Source organism: Hyaloscypha bicolor, assembly GCF_002865645.1.
Source record: "Hyaloscypha bicolor E unplaced genomic scaffold K444scaffold_73, whole genome shotgun sequence".
NCBI classification, from domain to species: Eukaryota; Fungi; Ascomycota; class Leotiomycetes; order Helotiales; family Hyaloscyphaceae; genus Hyaloscypha; species Hyaloscypha bicolor.
Window position 1 is genome coordinate 1,266,237 of NW_020194575.1, and position 18,118 is coordinate 1,284,354.

The 18,118-nt window shown below is 30.6% G+C and overlaps 3 protein-coding genes across 3 annotated transcripts; all 3 read left to right on the top strand.

Moving 5' to 3' along the window:
* Positions 1 to 13,789: 13,789 nt before the first annotated feature.
* On the top strand, positions 13,790 to 14,041 carry K444DRAFT_529113 (uncharacterized protein; the record flags this gene model as incomplete). Its single annotated transcript, XM_024874778.1, has 1 exon — positions 13,790 to 14,041. A coding segment is annotated over one exon (252 nt), but the record flags the coding sequence as incomplete, so codon positions are not given.
* A 944-nt stretch (positions 14,042 to 14,985) lies between these two features.
* K444DRAFT_629867 (uncharacterized protein) lies at positions 14,986 to 15,384 on the top strand (the record flags this gene model as incomplete). Its single annotated transcript, XM_024883116.1, has 1 exon — positions 14,986 to 15,384. The coding sequence occupies one exon, from the start codon at positions 14,986 to 14,988 to the stop codon at positions 15,382 to 15,384; it is 399 nt and encodes a 132-aa protein (XP_024736927.1).
* A 776-nt stretch (positions 15,385 to 16,160) lies between these two features.
* K444DRAFT_629868 (carbohydrate-binding module family 18 protein) lies at positions 16,161 to 17,200 on the top strand (the record flags this gene model as incomplete). The annotated part of the gene is made up of 2 exons (XM_024883117.1): positions 16,161 to 16,386; positions 16,494 to 17,200. The coding sequence occupies 2 exons, from the start codon at positions 16,161 to 16,163 to the stop codon at positions 17,198 to 17,200; spliced, it is 933 nt and encodes a 310-aa protein (XP_024736928.1).
* Positions 17,201 to 18,118: the final 918 nt, after the last annotated feature.

Genomic DNA, 18,118 nt, shown 5'->3' on the forward strand with positions numbered 1-18,118 from the left:
TAATTAATAGCGGTATTAATTCTTTTAGCCTACTATTATATTTCCTTCTAATTAAGTTTCTTTCTCAGTATTTTAAACTCTATTATTAGTAGTATCTAGTTAAAGTTTAGCCTGAGTTTATATCTATAATTAACTATTAAGGGAAATAAGCTAGTTAATTTATATAAATAGGTAGTACCTATAATATTAAATACCGGAAGTAAATCTGCCTAATTATCCTAGAAGTAATTAATAAAGAAGTAAAATCGGGTATTAATAATCTAGTTAATAATTTCTATTTATTTATTAGTTTGGATATATTCCGTAATTAAAAGCTTTAGCTTAGTTCTAGTTAATCTTAATAATTTATTTATAAAGTCTAAAATAAATTAGGGTTCTCGGTTACTTGTAATAATAAAAGAAGATTCTCGGAATTACTAGATATAGTAATAAAATAGGCTAGTAGTAGTTCTAGCTATAGTATTCTTAGTTATTAGTAAGCTTATATATTATTTAGATAATTAATTAACTATAATAAATATATTATTATATTTCTTATTTATAAAGCCAGGAATATAGAAATTTATAGATAAATCGTCCTATATTCTTAGAAAAACCGGTAATAGATATAATAGGCCTAGTATTTTATTTCTTGGCTTATAAGATTTTTAATATTTATAATAGTTTACTATAAAGCGGTTAATATCTATAAAAAGAATAGGCTATTAGTAAAGTTTCCAAACTAGGATTTTTGTCTTATTTTAACCGGGATATATAATAGTTATTATATTATGAATTTATTATAGAAGCCTAGTTTGTAAATTATTATATCCGTCTAATATAATAAGTCTTTTATTATAAAGTATATAGCTATTTAATATTTCCTATAAATCTGTATTTTCCCGGGCTTTCCTATATTTATTTTCTAGGGCTAGGTTTATCTAATTAGCTTATAGAACTTTAATTATAACAAATAGCTTGTCTATTTCTTTTACCTTAATAAAAGTATAAGCCATATTTATTATCTTAGTAAAAGCAAGAATTAGGTCTAATAAGATAACTTATCTAGTTCTTTTAGCTTCCTTAGCCTGCTTCTGAATTAGTATAAGCTTATTCTTTTAAGATAAGATATTAGTAATAGTATTATCTTTACCTAACTAATAAGTAATCTAGTAATAGAATTATAATAGGAAACCTATCTATTAAATTTATTATTTATTTAAGAGCTTCTTAGTACCGAAATACTCGAGAGCTTTATAGTTAGTAATAATTAGAAAATTAGATAAGCTAATTAGTTCTACCTGCTATTTCCGGAGTCCTTAGATAATAGTAAGAAGTTCCTTATTATGAACTTTATAGTAGCTTTTGGCTTCTTAAAAAGCTTTAGAGTAAAATAAGACCGGGTACTATTATTTGTTCTCTAGGCTTTTTTAAAAAAGTATACCCGTAATAGCTAAATCCGAATAGTTAGTTTCCAGGTAGGTTTTCCTATTATATTTAAAATAAAGAAATATAAGAATAAAGAGAAATAAATCTTTAAGCTAATTAAAGGCATCTAGCTAGGTTTTATTAAGTATAAACTTTAGTAAAGTATCTTTTTTAGTTAAATAATTCAGGAAATAAGAAATATATTTATAGGCTTAGATAAACCTATAGTAGAAGTTATAGAAGCCCAAAAATAATTATATCTTTCTTTTTATTATAGGGTAGTACTAGTTTTAGATAATAGAGGTTTTGACAGGATTCATCTATATGCCTTAATCTAAGATAATAAATCCTAAGAATATTATCTTAGAGACTTTAAATTCGCATTTATAGATATTAACTTATAATCCGGTATCCTAGAGCTTTTATAAGACTATTCTAACGTGCCATTAATATTCCTTCTTATTCTTAGAGAAAATTAGTATATTATTAATATAGGCCGAGTAAAAGTTATTTAAATAGTTTATTAGGATAATATTAATATATTACTAAAAGATTACTAGATTATTATAGAATCTAAATAGTAGAATTACTAGTTTAAAGAATTCATATCTTATCCTAAAAGCTACTCATACTATAGAAGCTAGTTCCATACGAATTTAGTTAAAAGTATATTAAATGTCTAATTTAGTAAATACTAATAATTTGGCTAATTAGTTAAAAGTCTTAGTAATAAGTAATAGGAAATAGTAGTTCTTTTTTATTATAGTATTTAGCTATTAATAATTAATATATATAAAGATCGCAGAGTAGGGAATTATATTAAATAGTAAAAGAGTTAATTAAACTAGCTAGAAAAGAGCTTGAGTGAAGTATAAAGCTTCAGGAAGTGAGTATACAGATCCTGACTAAGCGGAGCAATTGCGCTAGCCCCAATTTAGTAATTCTCACTGCAATATACCCCCCAGAAAGGTACGATACCGTATTCTACCTATTCTATCTAATTAGAGAGCTTTGAAATAGCGAAATTCATTTGATATATAGGGTTTACAGAGCCGTATTAATATTCCGATTCAAATAGGCTTAATACATATTATTTCCCCAGATTACCGAATTCCAGGGGAACCCTTATAAACCCCCCCTTTTTACTAACTCCAGAGCCTCTAATCAAATACTCTTCTTTAATACCCTTCTAGAGATCTCTTCCCAAGCTTCCGATTATTATAAATATGGCTTCTACCTCTTCTTATACTACTATTAAGTCAATTCCGGCTTGCAAATCCAAGGTATTTTTAACCCAAAACATGTTCTTGTTTTACCTTTTATTAACTTTTAAATAGTATTAAGTAGCTTGCAAGTCTGCTATAAATATAGCTCTTAACTATTAATATAAAGCTCACTTTTAATAGAATATCGAGATTTAGATCCCTATAATATCTTCTAATACTCCTAGTACCTCTCTACTAAAGGTAAAGAAGTCTATACTAAAGCCTCGTACTTCTCGTCCTGCTTATACTAATCTTAGAGAGATCTCTTATATAGGTTATTATAAGTTCTCTATACTATTCCAAAGCTCGTTTTGACTTAATATAGTCTTATCTACTCTAAAGGGCAAGAGTAATAGTTCTTACTATAATACTATTAGCCAAGGTTCTTATTACTAGAAATATACTTCTGGTTATTCTTATTTAGTTATTCTAATCTCTTATATTTCTATTATATAGCTTTTTCTTATAGAACTTCCGATTACTAAAGATGCTATAAGCTTTCTTTTCTTAATTCTCTTTTATAGATTCTGACTATTTTAAAGTATTTATTTGCTTTTAGATACTTTATTTATACTATACTTGAGATTACTAAATCTAATAAAGAGAATAGTAATAAGAGCTCTTTTACTAAGGTTTAAGAGGCTATTAATAGAAATAAGAAGTAGTCTAATTAAGTAAAGGGCCTTTTATATAAGCTTATTAATACTATAGTAAAATGCCTTTAGATCTCTTACTATTAGCTCTTAAGCTCTATTATTTTAATAGATTTTATAAATAAAGGGTATAAATAAAAGCTTCTTTTTATATTATTTAATTATTTTAATCTTTATTCTAATATCCTAAAAATTTAATAAAGCTCTAAAGTTCTCGAATTTAAATTAGGGTAGATTTTTCATAAGTCTATTTATAGGTATATTACTTATTTAAAGATATATAACTTGAAATATACCTTTACTATACTCTTAATATAGCTATATATTCTAGATATTAATATAATAAAGCTTTATAATAATTCTTTTATTCTCTCTAATAATTAGTTAAATAGTTTGCTTATTATTATAGAATATAGTCTAGAGCTCTCTAAGATCTAAGCTTAGATCCCTAAATAGCCTTTAGAAAGCTATAGTTTCCTTTATTATATAAGCGACTTTATATATTTCTAATTCGGTTAAAGAAGTAGTTATAGAGTTTTATTAAGCGGCTTTCTATAATATTAAACCTCTAAATAAGGAGATTATATACCTATAGCTTAATTATTATATATCCAGGTTATCTATATATAAAGTATTAGATATAATCTATAGCTATATCTCTTTATATTTCCTATTATACTAAATTACTAGAAACCGGGTTCTAAATAGATATTAAAGAACCTAATCTATAGCTATAAAATATTCTAGAGCAGGGTTTATTAAGAACTAAAAGAGTACTAAAGCAGCAAAAGCTATATTTAGTCTAATTATAATTATAATATAAAGTAATAATCTAACTTTTTCTTAATATATCTTAATTTAATATAGATAAGCTTAATTATTATATTTTTAAAGATTAATTTCAGGTAATGAAATATTAGGGCACTTCCTATTTATTACCCTAAACTTCTTAGTAATTTTCTTAATATAAATATTATAAACTAGCTAGAGCTTTTTAGCTTTCTAATCTCTAATTATATAAATCCCTAGAAACTATTCTATATTTCGTATATTATAAAGCTCGTAAACTATTTTAATCTAAATAATAATTAATTAAGTATATACTTTATTATTCTTATAATAAAGTACTTAAAAGTCATTTATATAAAAAATAATAAAGACTTTATAATTTATATCTATATAAATATAGGACTCTTTATTAAGTCCCGAGAATCTAATTCTCTTAAGAATATCTATCTAGTACTTATACTATAGAATAGGAAAGTCTTATAGCTTATATAAAGCTTAATCTATCTCTATTATATAGCCTAGTATCTTGAAACTATCTAGTAGCTTATATATTACTATAGGCCTATTAGAATCTCTTTCTATATTAATAAATATATTTATAATATTAAATTACTTTATTTCCAGATTAAAATAAGCCATAATTATACTAGTTATTTAAAAAAACCTTATTACGAGTATAATAGTATATATAGACAGAAGTAATACCTCTTCTTAGAGATTTCTATAAATTACTAGCCTTAAATAATACCGAGTAATATATTTATTAGAATTAATTTTATATATAAATACTTATTTTAAAGAAATTAGAAATATACTTGCTTTATTACTAGAAATAATTCTCTAGTAATTTCAAGCTTTAAAGTTATTAATCTCTAGTTTAATATCCGATTTAAAATACTTCCTAACTAGGTATTTCTCTAGATTATTTTATGTCTTTAGAGCCTTTAGAAGATTATTAATATGAATTTTTCTTATTATTATATTACCCGAAATACTCTATTCTAGATATATTCTTAATTAAACTATTATTATAATTATAGTATATATAGTCTTATAATCGAATTTCTTCTTATAATTCTCTAGCTAATTAGGCCAGAGAAACCCTAAAAGAGACTCTAAGTAATTAATCTAATTTAATTCACTTATTATTTATAGTAATATATTTATTATAGTAATATATTTATTATAGTAATATATTTATTATAGTAATATATTTATTATAGTAATATATTTATTATAGTAATTATATTACTATTAGCTTTACCTGAATCTCTATTCTAATTATTTCTTTTATATAAGTATATTTGGATTAGCCTATTTCTGGTTTTAATAATTAGCTTCCTTATTTATTTTCTCTTTAGTTTTACTATTTTATCTTCTATTTTAGCTAAGCTATTTACTCTTTTTATAGAGAATTCTCTTATTTCTATTAAGCTATTTACTTATTTTATAGGTAAGCTTCCTGCTTTACTTATAGGAGCTATTAGTAGACCTTATTACTAGTTCTAAAAAGATTCTTTCTTACTTTTATTAGTTTAGTATATTTCCCTAATAGTTCCGGTATATTCTATTATATTTCTCTTTATAGTATTAAGTCTTTTTAAGAACTTAATACTTTTATTTTTACTACTTCTAGGCTTTAGTATACTTTCTGGCTCTAGAGTACTTTATGAAATTATAAGTTCTATTTCTAGTAAAGTTATAAAGCTTCCTATTCCCGAGTTATAATTTATTAGTACGTTTATAGGCTCTTTTAATTATTAGTTCGATTACTTATTATTTCCTAGTTTAGGCTTATTTTCTATTTACTTTAATAAGCTATTATATTATAATTCCTTATTCTTAAAAATTAATTTAGTATTCTAAATCTTATTTTCTAGAAGTAGTTTTACTATATCCTTTATAATTTTTATATTATAGCCTTTAGTATATTTATAATTCTTTTTATAAAAAATATTCTCATTAAATATAATATTATATATAATAATTACTTTATTAAGTATAGGGATCCAGATTTTATAAATATTAGATATAATATATCTAATTAAATATCTAATATATTCATATAATATAACCTTAAATACTCTCTTATTTCGTTCTATTTTATAGTCCTTAATTATTAGATATACCCTAGAATCATATATATAGATTCTATTCTAATTAGGTTTAAGATTAACTATTATTTAAGCTATAAGCTCTGGGTTATATTAATAGAAATAATTATAAAACCACGAATCGAGTACTTTATTTAGTATTCTCTAGTAATTTATATATAAGGAACTCTAATTATAGAGATAGATTATGGCTATAAAGCTTTCTAGCTATAGCTTTTTAGGCAAATTAGCTATTAAGTATATTATAATAGCCTTATTTATAATTTCCTATCCTACTTACTTAATATTATTATTTGGCTCATATATATATAAAGAAGAAAGCTCGATTTTAATACCTTTTTCTTTTACCTAGATCTAATAGGCTAATATTTCTTAGATTAGAATAACTACTTTCTCCTAATTATACTTAATATAAGTAATTAAAAGATTATATTACCTATATACCTAGTATTCAAAATCCCTAATTATATTAAATATTACTAAATCCTTCTTATTTAATAGAAGATATCTAAAGAGCTTTCTACTAAATTCGTTTTTAATTATTAGAATCTAGCTCAAATTATTATAGCTATTTGAGTAATTAAATAAGTTTTATAAGATCCTCTAAAATAGTTAAGTAGACTTTCTTTTAGTTAGCCTATATAAAATTACTTGCCTAATATATACCTAAGTATAAAATTCGTATATAATTCTTATTAGTTTATTAATTTTCATATTATATATATAATTAATAAGCTTTTATAAAGCTTTATAGGCTAAATACTTTACTTTTATATACCATTTTTCTTCTAAATTACTTCTCGGCTTGAGATACTCTTTTAATCTCTTATATTAAGCTCTAATTAAATATTTAAGTATTAGAAATATAAGTATATTACTAGTACTAGTAGGAATTTCGAATAAAATATTAGAGTAAGTAGAGAATAGCTTATATTTAAGGAAAACTAAATTAAATCTATATTCTAATTATATTAATATTATATTCTCTTTATAATCTCCTAGTCTAATTATAAGATTATATTTATAATACTAAGCTTTCTTTTTTACTAGATAAGCTTTAGAAATAATATTTATATGAAATTCTTTAATAACTATAATATTATAGAGAATTAGATCTTTAGTATATAGTCCCGCAGGTCTATTAACTATATTTTTAATTATATGAGTACTATATCTAATAATTAGAAAACTAGTTATTCCTGCTTTTATATAATTATTAATTTTCGCCTTAATAAAAGTACTAGAATTAATTAGATTCTTACTATTAACTAGATATATAGTATTATAATTATCTAATAAGATACTCTAAAAAAGCGGATATTTTGAGAAATCAAGTATTATATAGATTTCCTAACCTGAGCTCTGAATTATAAGTATGGGATTTACTAGAATAGTATTAAAGTTCCTAGAAAATTAGATTCCGGATACTTTAGGCTTCTTTTTAGAACTAGTACCGGGTATTAGCTTTTCCATAGCTTATTTACTAGTGATTTTCATATTATATTTCTTTTCTAGCTAAGGTTTCAGATCCTTTTAATACTTGATTAAGATCCTTTCCCGGATTTTTCTAATCTATTCTTTATAGGCTTGAATTTTATCTAAATCTTATTTAATCCGGTAATTATAATTTTTATAGTAATATAGCTAAGTAAGTCCTACTTATACTTATAGATTTTAGAACCCTTATAAGAGTACTTATAGTACTTATACTTATCCGAATCAGGCTTACTATCCGATTCTTTACTAGTTTAATTCCCGAATATAATAAAGATTATAGGAGCTCCTAAGTATTTGGTATTCTGGTTTTCTAGAATAATCTAATTAAATACCTGGCTATATTATTTGAGTATAAGAATTAGAAGCCCTAGCTCGTCTTTACTATATAGATTACTAAGCTATTTTATTATCCAGGTTAGTACGAGTTTCTGCTAGAGGGCTATTAAGAACTCGATTACTACTAGAGTACCTTTGATTTTGGCGATTTTTAGAGCTCTGGTATAATTAAGTGCCTTTTCCTAATTAGTAAACTAGTACTTTGGGCTTACTTCTTCTTTACTTACTTATAGTAAGACCGAGCTATATACTCTCTAAATAGTAGTAATTTATACTATATCTATAGAATTATATTTTATTAATAATACCTTAAGAACCTTATAAATAAAGCTTTATTTACTTTCTTTAAATCCTAAAATAAAGTTTATAAGGATCTCTATATTAACTATTTAATAGAGCTATTACCTAATTATATAATAGTATACTAGCTTATTTGTCTAGTCTAGTTTCTTAATCTTATAGTCTTATAAGAGCGCCGAATAGTAATCTCTAATATCCCCGAATATTACAGGCTATAGAGATACTAGTTTTAATTCTTTCTTAATTATAGATCAAGTATCTTTATCCCAATTTTCTATATTAACTTAGTATCTAGTATAGTAATTCTCTATTTCCTTTAGTATAAGCTCGTTAATTATAGGAGAAGGCCTAGAAGGAGCTACTATATTCGTTTTAATTACTTTATTATTAAATAGGTTAATCTTATCCCAGATGCCCTTATTACTAGCTACTCTATAGAGAGTATTAAACTAGTTTGCCCAGGAACTATAGTTCTTTAGGATAATGCTCTTTACCGTGGCTTCTAATATAATCGCGATTAAGGTTTGGAAACTATAGGAATTATGGGAATAATTTCTATTAATTAGTTAATAACGGAAATGCGAACTAAAGTATGATTTTCGAAGAAATAAATTAAATAAGCTCTTGAATACTCTCTGCGGCGTGTTAATTAGGAAGCTTATTAGTGCAAGACCGGGCTTATAACTAATATATATAAAGATTATAGAGTAGGGAGTTATATTAAATAGTAAAAGAATTAATTAAACTAGCTAAAAAAGAGCTTGAGTAAAGTATAAAGCTTCAGGAAATAAGTATATAGATCCTAACTAAGCGGAGTAATTATACTAGCCCTAATTTAGTAATTCTTACTATAATAATAATTAATATAAAATTATAGGCTACTGTTTTTCTTTTTAATAAATAAGACTAGTAATAAGAAAAAAAATTCGGACGGCTTAATAAAACCCTTTTTTAAGTTCTTAATAAGATACTTTTTTATTTTTTCGAGTTTATTAGAGCTTATCTTATAAAGATAGGCTATTTTTATTAAGGAATCTAGTTTATTAAAATAGAGCTTATAATTAAAGAATTAAGACTAAGGAAGCTTATTTACTACTTTTTTAGAAAATGCCCTAGCTATATTATATAGCTATATAAGGAGAAATACCCGGAGCTTTTAAAGTTCTTTAGGGTTAAAAGATAATATATTACCGAGGATATTAGGTTTATTTATATTCAGGAAATATATTAGGTTACTAGTTTAAATATAATATCTAGTAGGCTATAATATTAGTTATCTAATTACTATAAGTAGTAGTAAATATCTCTTTGATTTATAACCCTACTTCTTAAGTATATAGTTAATCTTATTAATAGTAACTAATCTAACTAAGTTACTAAGGTTTTTAGTACTTAATTAGAAAGTAGCTATTCTAATAAAATAGCAGGAATAGTCTAGTAGCTTAACTATTTCAAGAGTATTAAGATCTAACTCTTTCTTTCTTGCCTAGTATTCGGCTTTCTTTATAAGAAAGTCTTATAAAAAAATAAGAAGTATATTCTTTTACTTCTCAAGTCTAGTTTTACTAGTTCTTTTTAGAATTCTAGTTAAAGTGCCTTTAGAGTAATTATCTTTTTAATATTTCTTATTAAAATATTAGATTTTCTAAATAAGGTTTAGCTAATTTATCTCGTAATTCTCTAGCTAATAAAGTTAATTCCATTAATAATCTAGTAGGATATTATACTTTACTAGCTATTTCCTTTCCAGGATTATATTATAAGAGCTAAGGTTAGTAGTAAGTAAATATTATTAAGTTTAGAAGTACTAATTAATAGCTAGATCTATAGTAGCTAGATATTAAATAGCTTTACTAAGTTATTTATTAAAATCTTATAAGAAAATAGGGGTTTTGAGTTTATATAAGAATATTTATAATACTTTTATTAAGGAACAAATATGTTTTTAATTAATTAGAGTATATATATTTACTCTAGTATTTACTAAGTACTAGAAAGTTATAGTTTTATCTTTCTAGTATACTTAATAATTAATAAGGAACTAGTTCCTACTAATTAGCTAAGTGAGATCTATAGGTTCTTAATAAAGTTCTTATTTTAGGAAAGCTATTTCTATATCTAGAGCTAGACTTTTCCCGACTTATTAATATTATATTTCTTATTATTTATTCCTAAATTATTAGCTCTCTTTAAATAATTCTCTTTAATAAATATAACCTTATTAAAATTAAGACAAGTACTTTTTATATATCTAGGCTTTCTATAGCTATAATAATAAAGACTCTCTAGCTAGTCTAATTTCTTTTTAAATTCTCAGTAAATTACTTCCTTTAGCTATAAGAATACTAGCTACTAAGGTTAATTTATTAGATATAGGATTACTATAACTTCTTAGATCCCGGTAGACTTTCTAGCCTAAGGTAGTATTTAATAGCAAGTAATTTCTACTAGTTATTTCTTCTGGAATTACTAATTTTTAATTAAGAGAAGCCTATTCTCTTATTTCATATACTACTTAGTAAGATTCCTGGAAATATTAAACTTCTTATTACCTAAGCTCTTAAGTAGCTCGAGATTCATTTTATTTATTAAATTATTATATTAGTTATCTGGCAACTTCTCTAGTTTTATTATTAAGTAAGTAAACTTTACCTAGAATACCAGAAATAGCTTATTTCTTTATCTCAAATACTAGTATATCTCTTTTACTTCCTAGTACTCTATTTCTTTACTTTTATTATAAGCTTTCTAGAGAATCTTAAAGATCTATTTAGTAATTAAGATCTATCTAACTAATTCAGGTTTTAATTAATTATAAATAAAGTTACGGGCATTTCTAGTAACTAGTTATACTATATAAGTAATTTTTAGTAATTTACTATTAAATTTAGAGAAGTTCTATATTAGTTTATTTCTTATATTAAATATCTAATTATTAATCTAGTAATTATTCTTACTTATAAATAGGGCAGAATTCTTAATTCTAATAAGTTATAGTTAATTACTATAGACTAAAAGCAGGAGAGAGCCTTAGTATTAGTTCCCAAATAGTTCTTCTAACGAGAATCTATAATATTCCTAAATATTTACTTACTTAAATCTCTATTTTATTATTTCTTTTTATACTAGTCTTTTTCTTATATAAAGTCGACTAGTAATTACCTTTAGCTTATTAACTTTCTTAGTAAATTAATTAATATATAAATAGAATTTCTAGTAATATTTTACTTATTTATTAGCTATAAGGTAGTATTTATTAATAAGGTTATCTCGTATAAATAATCTTTACTAGGCCTTATCTGTTTTCGGAGTATTTATATTAATTTTGAGTTCTAAGTTAGCTAGCTATTTCTTAATTTTTTTTTCCGGAATAATATTATAATAGCATTTCCGGTAATATAAGTTTATAATATTAAAGTCTGGCTTTTCCGTTTTATTATACTAGGGCCTCTTATCTAATATACTTATAGTAGTAGTATTTGGCCCCGGGCTATCTATAATAGTTTTAGAAAGGGTATTAGTTATAGAAATAAGTATTAAGTAAGTTCTTTTTATTTAATATTAGTAAACTATAACTAATTATTATCTTATCTAGTTTTAAATTAGTAGACTAAAACTAACTATTATCTTTTCTTATTTTAAATTAGTAAACTACTACTAATTCTTCTTATACTAGAAGAGGGAGCTAGTTCTTTTACTCTTATTAGTATTAAGGGAATATTATCTGCTCTAGTTAAGGGTCAGGCTCCGAGATTAACCGGGTTATAGAGAATAATATCTTTCTTCTTTTATATTAGTAGAGGACTGATTACTAGAAAAGAAATATTATCTGCTCTAGTTAAGGATCAGGCTCCAAGATTAACTAGGTTATAGAGAATATTATACTTCTAGTTAAGCTCTCTAGTTCTTTATAGTTCGAGGAGGTTATTAAATATTAAAAGTAATATTCTGTTTTTACTTTCTAAGGATAAATACGGGTTCTTTACCGGTAGTATTATATTGCCTCTATAGGCCGAGTCGAGTAAGCTTAGTATTATATAATAGCGGGATTAATATAATAGTTAAAGGCTCAAAGTTCAAAGAATCTCATATATTAGAAAATACTAAGCTATAAAATAAAGTAAGGAGGATGCCTTGACCTTTAGTATTATTCCGTCTAAGTAATTCCGGCTTAGCTTCGTTTTGTGCCTGTTTCCGATATCCTGTTCTTGGCAGATTATGCCCTTATGCCAGCTGTTACAAGTACTATAGTAGGGGGTTTGGCTTCTCTAGTCACGTGGATGCGGTCATGTGATATATAGAGTAAATAATTCACATATATATTACCTTGCTCTCCTTCTCTCTTCTTTGGAAATCGATTAACCTTTACTCTCTTTATGCTTTAGTCATATATTATTTAAAGAAAAAGAAGAGAAATTATTATTTATATAACTTTTATCTGGGTTTCACTTAATAATTAGAAATAATTAATTATATTTAGTTATAATTCTTCTAATAAATTTTTTTTTTTCAAAAAGTCGATAATCAAATCATAATTAATTATTTACTTGATTTAATTAAATATAATTAATTACCTTAATTATTTTTTTGACACACTGCAGAAGCTTCGGATGAGAGGTTGCAGATTCGGCGAAGACGCATTCTTGTAGCTCCCGCAACTAATTTGGCCATCGATTTGGGATTCATAGTCGCCGGTGCAGTGGCATTGTTCGTCTTGGCATGCTACCAGAACGCGTCATCTGAGGGTGTGGAGAATATGTTTCGGGCTGGGCATTGTGGTAAGTTTTCCGTCAACGATTTGAGGTTCTTAAGTAACAATTACCATAGCTACCTCTTTCCGTGTCCTCCTTCCGTATTCGAATTGTTGATTCTACCCAATACCGTAAACATGCCATCAAGTCAAAGGTCCCATATATTCACGCGTCGAAGCTTTACTGGAAGCCAATGCTCAGCACTTGGAAGTATCTGACCATACCTTTTCAGTACGACCCTAACTAACACGGAGGGCAGCTCTTGCATAGTTCTGCTGCGACTTCGTCACATAGTAAACCTTATTCTCATAATGATTTCCCGGTTTCTTCTGTGGGAGCCCAGAGTCCGGGAGCTTCACGGGAGCCGGAATGCGCAGATGTCTTAGGAGCTTGGCTCCTTGGCTCATTAGCTCCCTCTTAAAATCCAGCATGGCTCCGTACTAATTCTATGGCAGTCATTTCTGTACCTCCTATTCATCATAACTTCACAACTGAACCGCAACAATACATTTACTCAAAAGTTCAAAACATTGGTTACGGCACAGTAGTGGATTGCTTCTACGGCCCGGTTGCATCGCTGGCGACCTCCTGATGGACAAAAATGGCCGAAACAAACCATAACCCTCAGTTTCTTCTTACGGGGCATCTTAGACTTTAGTTTTAGAGACACTTTAGGCCCTATCCAGACCAAGTTCTCGCTTTTCGTCGATTTGTACGGAATCTTCAATTCGTTGGGAGAGGTGGGGCCTGGCGTTGCGACTTTCCTCTGTGCAGCAGAGTCTTTTCCAACCCCCCTTCGTGGCTATATGGGTTTCGCTGCTGCGATTGGCAAAGCGGGTGCGGCTGTCAGAACCCAGGTATTCACTCCGATCCAGGAATCATTCTCTAGTGATCAGAATTTCAGGAAAGCCAGCAGGGCGTCTTCTTGACTGGTTCCGCATCACAATAGTTGGAGTTTTAATATCTTGGTTCTTCATTCCAGAAAGGAGAGAGATTTGGACGGAGAGGATGCAAGGTTCAGGTTTAACTGGAAGAAAAGGGACTTCTGACAATTGCATGAACAAGGCAGTATTTGGCATGTAATTGGGCTTCAAAATATGAGGGTAAAGTTGATGTAGATTGAGATGTCTAAAGTACAAGAAGTACGGTTCAGCGGGTGGTTTATATGCCTCTGTCGCTGAGCTAATTCAAAAAGGGGAGAATCACGTATATGGCAACTGACAATTTCATACCAATTTTTATGGCGAGAGCCTGGTGGAGCCGACGAAGAGCACTGATTTCAATTTTTGATATTTATTGGAACAGAAAGAGAGACTAAGGATATAAGTGAGCCCAATGACGAGAAATGTCTTGCTAGGGTCCAGATTCAGTTGCTCTAGTTGAGCACATCCGCGATCATAAGCATGGCTGGGAGCGCCACTAATAATCTCATTATTTGATGAAGAAACAAGCGAAATCACAACGGAATGAACGATCGGCAGTAGAGAACCTCAATTATTCCGTTGCTGCTTGGCACTCATATTTGTGTCTCTTGGTTGTCAGGTTTCCTCTACCCCTAAGGTAGGTAGTCGTTGTTATTCTCGTGTATTGTGTACCCTCACATGGGAACACTTCACAATGTCGCCTTTAATTGTATTTGCTTAGATAATTTTTGTTATGATAGTGATTGCTATTTAGGTGATTTGGTGTGGCTTCAGCGAGGTTGGGAAGCAAGCGAAGTGTTCCGAGGGGGAAATTTTTGCAAGCCCGGGGAGATCTACATTCCTGAGGACGTGACGGTATTCAGCACGCGACGCGTAACAGATGGTTAAAGGTGACTTCGTTTCTCTTGTTTTCGAGTCATCTTGTAGAATTGTAGACTCAATCTTACACCATGGCAATTATGAATCTTGTGTTTCTGGGACTTCCTTCCCTCGTATGGGGCATGAACTCACTGCTTGGCTCCATGCCGCTGCCAATGGAAAGCCTCTGCGTGGTTTGGACGGTGGTTGAACGGCCGATATATATCAACACCTGCTTCGCCTCCAGCACTGTTGTGATCATCGAAGGTTATACGACTACTATTCCTAATCCAACGTGTATCCATACTACTATCACCGCTTCGCAAACGATGAACCCTCCACCTTCGACCCCGGCTATGGAGGCCGTTGAGTATACAACCTTCACAACAGATATCTACACTACAGTGTGCCCATCGCCGACAATTTTCACTTATGGTACTCGCACATATACAGTCACCGAAGCTACGACAATTACGATTACAGGGAAGTGACATTGGTCAACCTGACCTCTCGCCCCCAAGCTAATATTACACAGACTGTCCATGCACATATTCTCGAGTAAAGTCCAGCTCGGAGCTCACAGGGTTTTCATACGGTAAGGTTACTAAATTTCATTCTCTCGCAGACCCTCTTCCAGCACCCGCGCTTCGATTTCAACTTCCAGTCCCTGCATAATACCCCAAGTGCTTCATTTTCTTCCCTGGTGTCGACATCTCCAACTCAATTCACATCAGTCGTCAATATTGCCTTATCCATGATGTCTACACCAAGCTCTGTCACACCTTTCGTTTCTACTCTTCCATCTGCCACCGTAACAACAATCTTAGTCGCCCCTTCAATTGGCTCCAAGAATACTGTCTCGCATACTAAATCAGCTCTGAGCTCTGTGCTTTCAATATCCAGTCCAGTACCTCGATCTAGTTCGCCACGAGGAAGCTCCGCCGCTTTCACTTCGACCCAGACAACCACACGCTCTTCCGGGAAATCTAACTCTATTTTGATGTTTACATCTGTATCTGCTCATATTCTGACTTCAAACACAGGGACATCAAGCATCCGTTCAACCTCACCTACGGCACCATCAGCCGCAGTGTCTTCTATTTCGAAGTCAACAGCTGCATCCATTTCGAGCTCCTCTTTATCAATTCCCACTTCAACTTCATCTACGATGCTCTTCACCCCGTCCTCTGGAACAGTATCATTGTCTATTTCGTCTACTTCCAGTCAAGGATCTTCGTCAATCTCGACTTCGTCAGTCACAACCACAATGCCGCCAACACCGAGCTCAACGGGAGCAATGTGTGGTGCAGGCGTGGATCTCTCTTGCCAAGACAGTGGCTTCGGCAACTGCTGCGGATCTGATAATACATGTGGCCACGATGCGAATCATTGTGGTACTGGTTGTCAAATTGGCTTCGGATTCTGCACAAACATATCAAATGATGGTAGTTGTGGTAACAATGTGACTTGCCTAGGCAGTGTGTTTGGAAACTGTAAGTCCTTCACTCGTGTAACCCTTTCCTTGCTCCCCGGGCATTGCCATCCAGCGCCTCTCGACTCAAAACTTTATTCTCTTAATCAGAGCTAATTTTGGAAATAGGCTGCTCCGAATTCTTTTTCTGTGGATCTGACTCAAGCTTCTGCGGAACGGGTTGTCAACCTGACTTAGGACTTTGTACTCAACCAAGCTCGACAGTCTCAATCCCTTCATCAAGTACATCTGTGTCTTCTACCGCTGTTCCCTCTGCATCGGGTGCTTGCACATTCACACCCGGCCTTGGCGACACAACACTAGCCAGCATCCCAGCCCCTGCGGTCTACAACTCCTCGGGCATAGTCTACTCATTTGGATTTATTAACAGCAACGTCGGCGCTCTGGCCTACGCGACTTACAACCCATCTGCGAGTGCTACAGACCAATTCGCCTTCTACCAAGTATCAACTAACATCGCCCCGCCCACCATCGGCTGCGCATCATTCGGCTACCTCTACCAGGTTGACTCCGGCCTGTGCGTTACGGCCAACAAAACTGGAAACGCATATCCAGATTTTCAGGGGGCGGACATGGCGCTAGAGCCCTGTTATTCCTGCAGTACCACCGGGGGCCCGCCACAAGAGCAACTGTTTTGTACAGATGCTTACACTGTCGGTGTCTTTGATCCGTATCAATGCGTGCTGTTCTTTGGAGATGCGACATTCCCGGATAGCTTTTATGGGCCGACGTATGGGCCTGGGCCCGCTCCTGCAGAGTCGACGGTTCTACTCGATGGCCAGGAATGCATTTTCCTTCTATTTCCTTCCCCCTAAAATGAGGGCGTTGTTGCTTATCTTTTGATGGTATAATTCATCAGCAGTTGTCTTTTGGGATGAATCTTGTATTGTTTGCGCTCAACGGGATCAGCAGGAAATTTAGGTCTTAGGTTCCAATTATCTTCTATATTTTTATATCCACAATCTTGACTTTGAGGTGGCTAGATTTCCAGTTGAGCGTCGCAAGGTGTGATAGTGTGACCCTGGATCTCGGAGAAGCGAGGTGCTGCAGCATTTTCACCCGTTGCTACAAATACCTTCCAGCGCACCTCCCAAATTTGCGATTTTCACTGGTTCCAATGCCCCCCTTCTTAGGTCTTCGTCTAATATTCGCATTTCATCGCGGCACATAGAAATTTGTATGCGTTACTGTACGATGACCGAAAGAATCCGGGGAGTTAGCGAAAATAAAAGCGCTACATCGCCCCAACATTGAGCTTATTCAAGTTTAAGAACTTAAGACAAGGTTTGATTTCACGGGATTTGGAGTTCATTTCGGTCTTAGTATCAGCTATTTGGTGCTGATGCTATTCCGTAACAGCTGCAATCTATTGTTTTTGCTCATAATTTCCGCTCTTCCCCATGCTCAGTGGCCATGTCGCCTTTGAAATGAGCTAGATATTTCTCGAGATTCGAGTTGCTGAACCACCTCAGGCTAAAGCATATATACTTCGGGACTCTTTTCTTGCATTGTCCAGCCCTCTGCAGTTCCACCAACCTAGCAAAGTCGTTCGTCTTGTCATGCAGGGCAGTGCCTCTCTTGTATACCACGGGGTCGAACGGAGATAAACTTCCATGCACAGCATAGTGGCTAAAGAGGTACTATTTGTCTGCAAGTTTTGCCATGCCTCAATGAAATAGAGCTACAAGAACCACTATTCTATCAGAAGTGACTGGATGGGTATCTCCATTGAT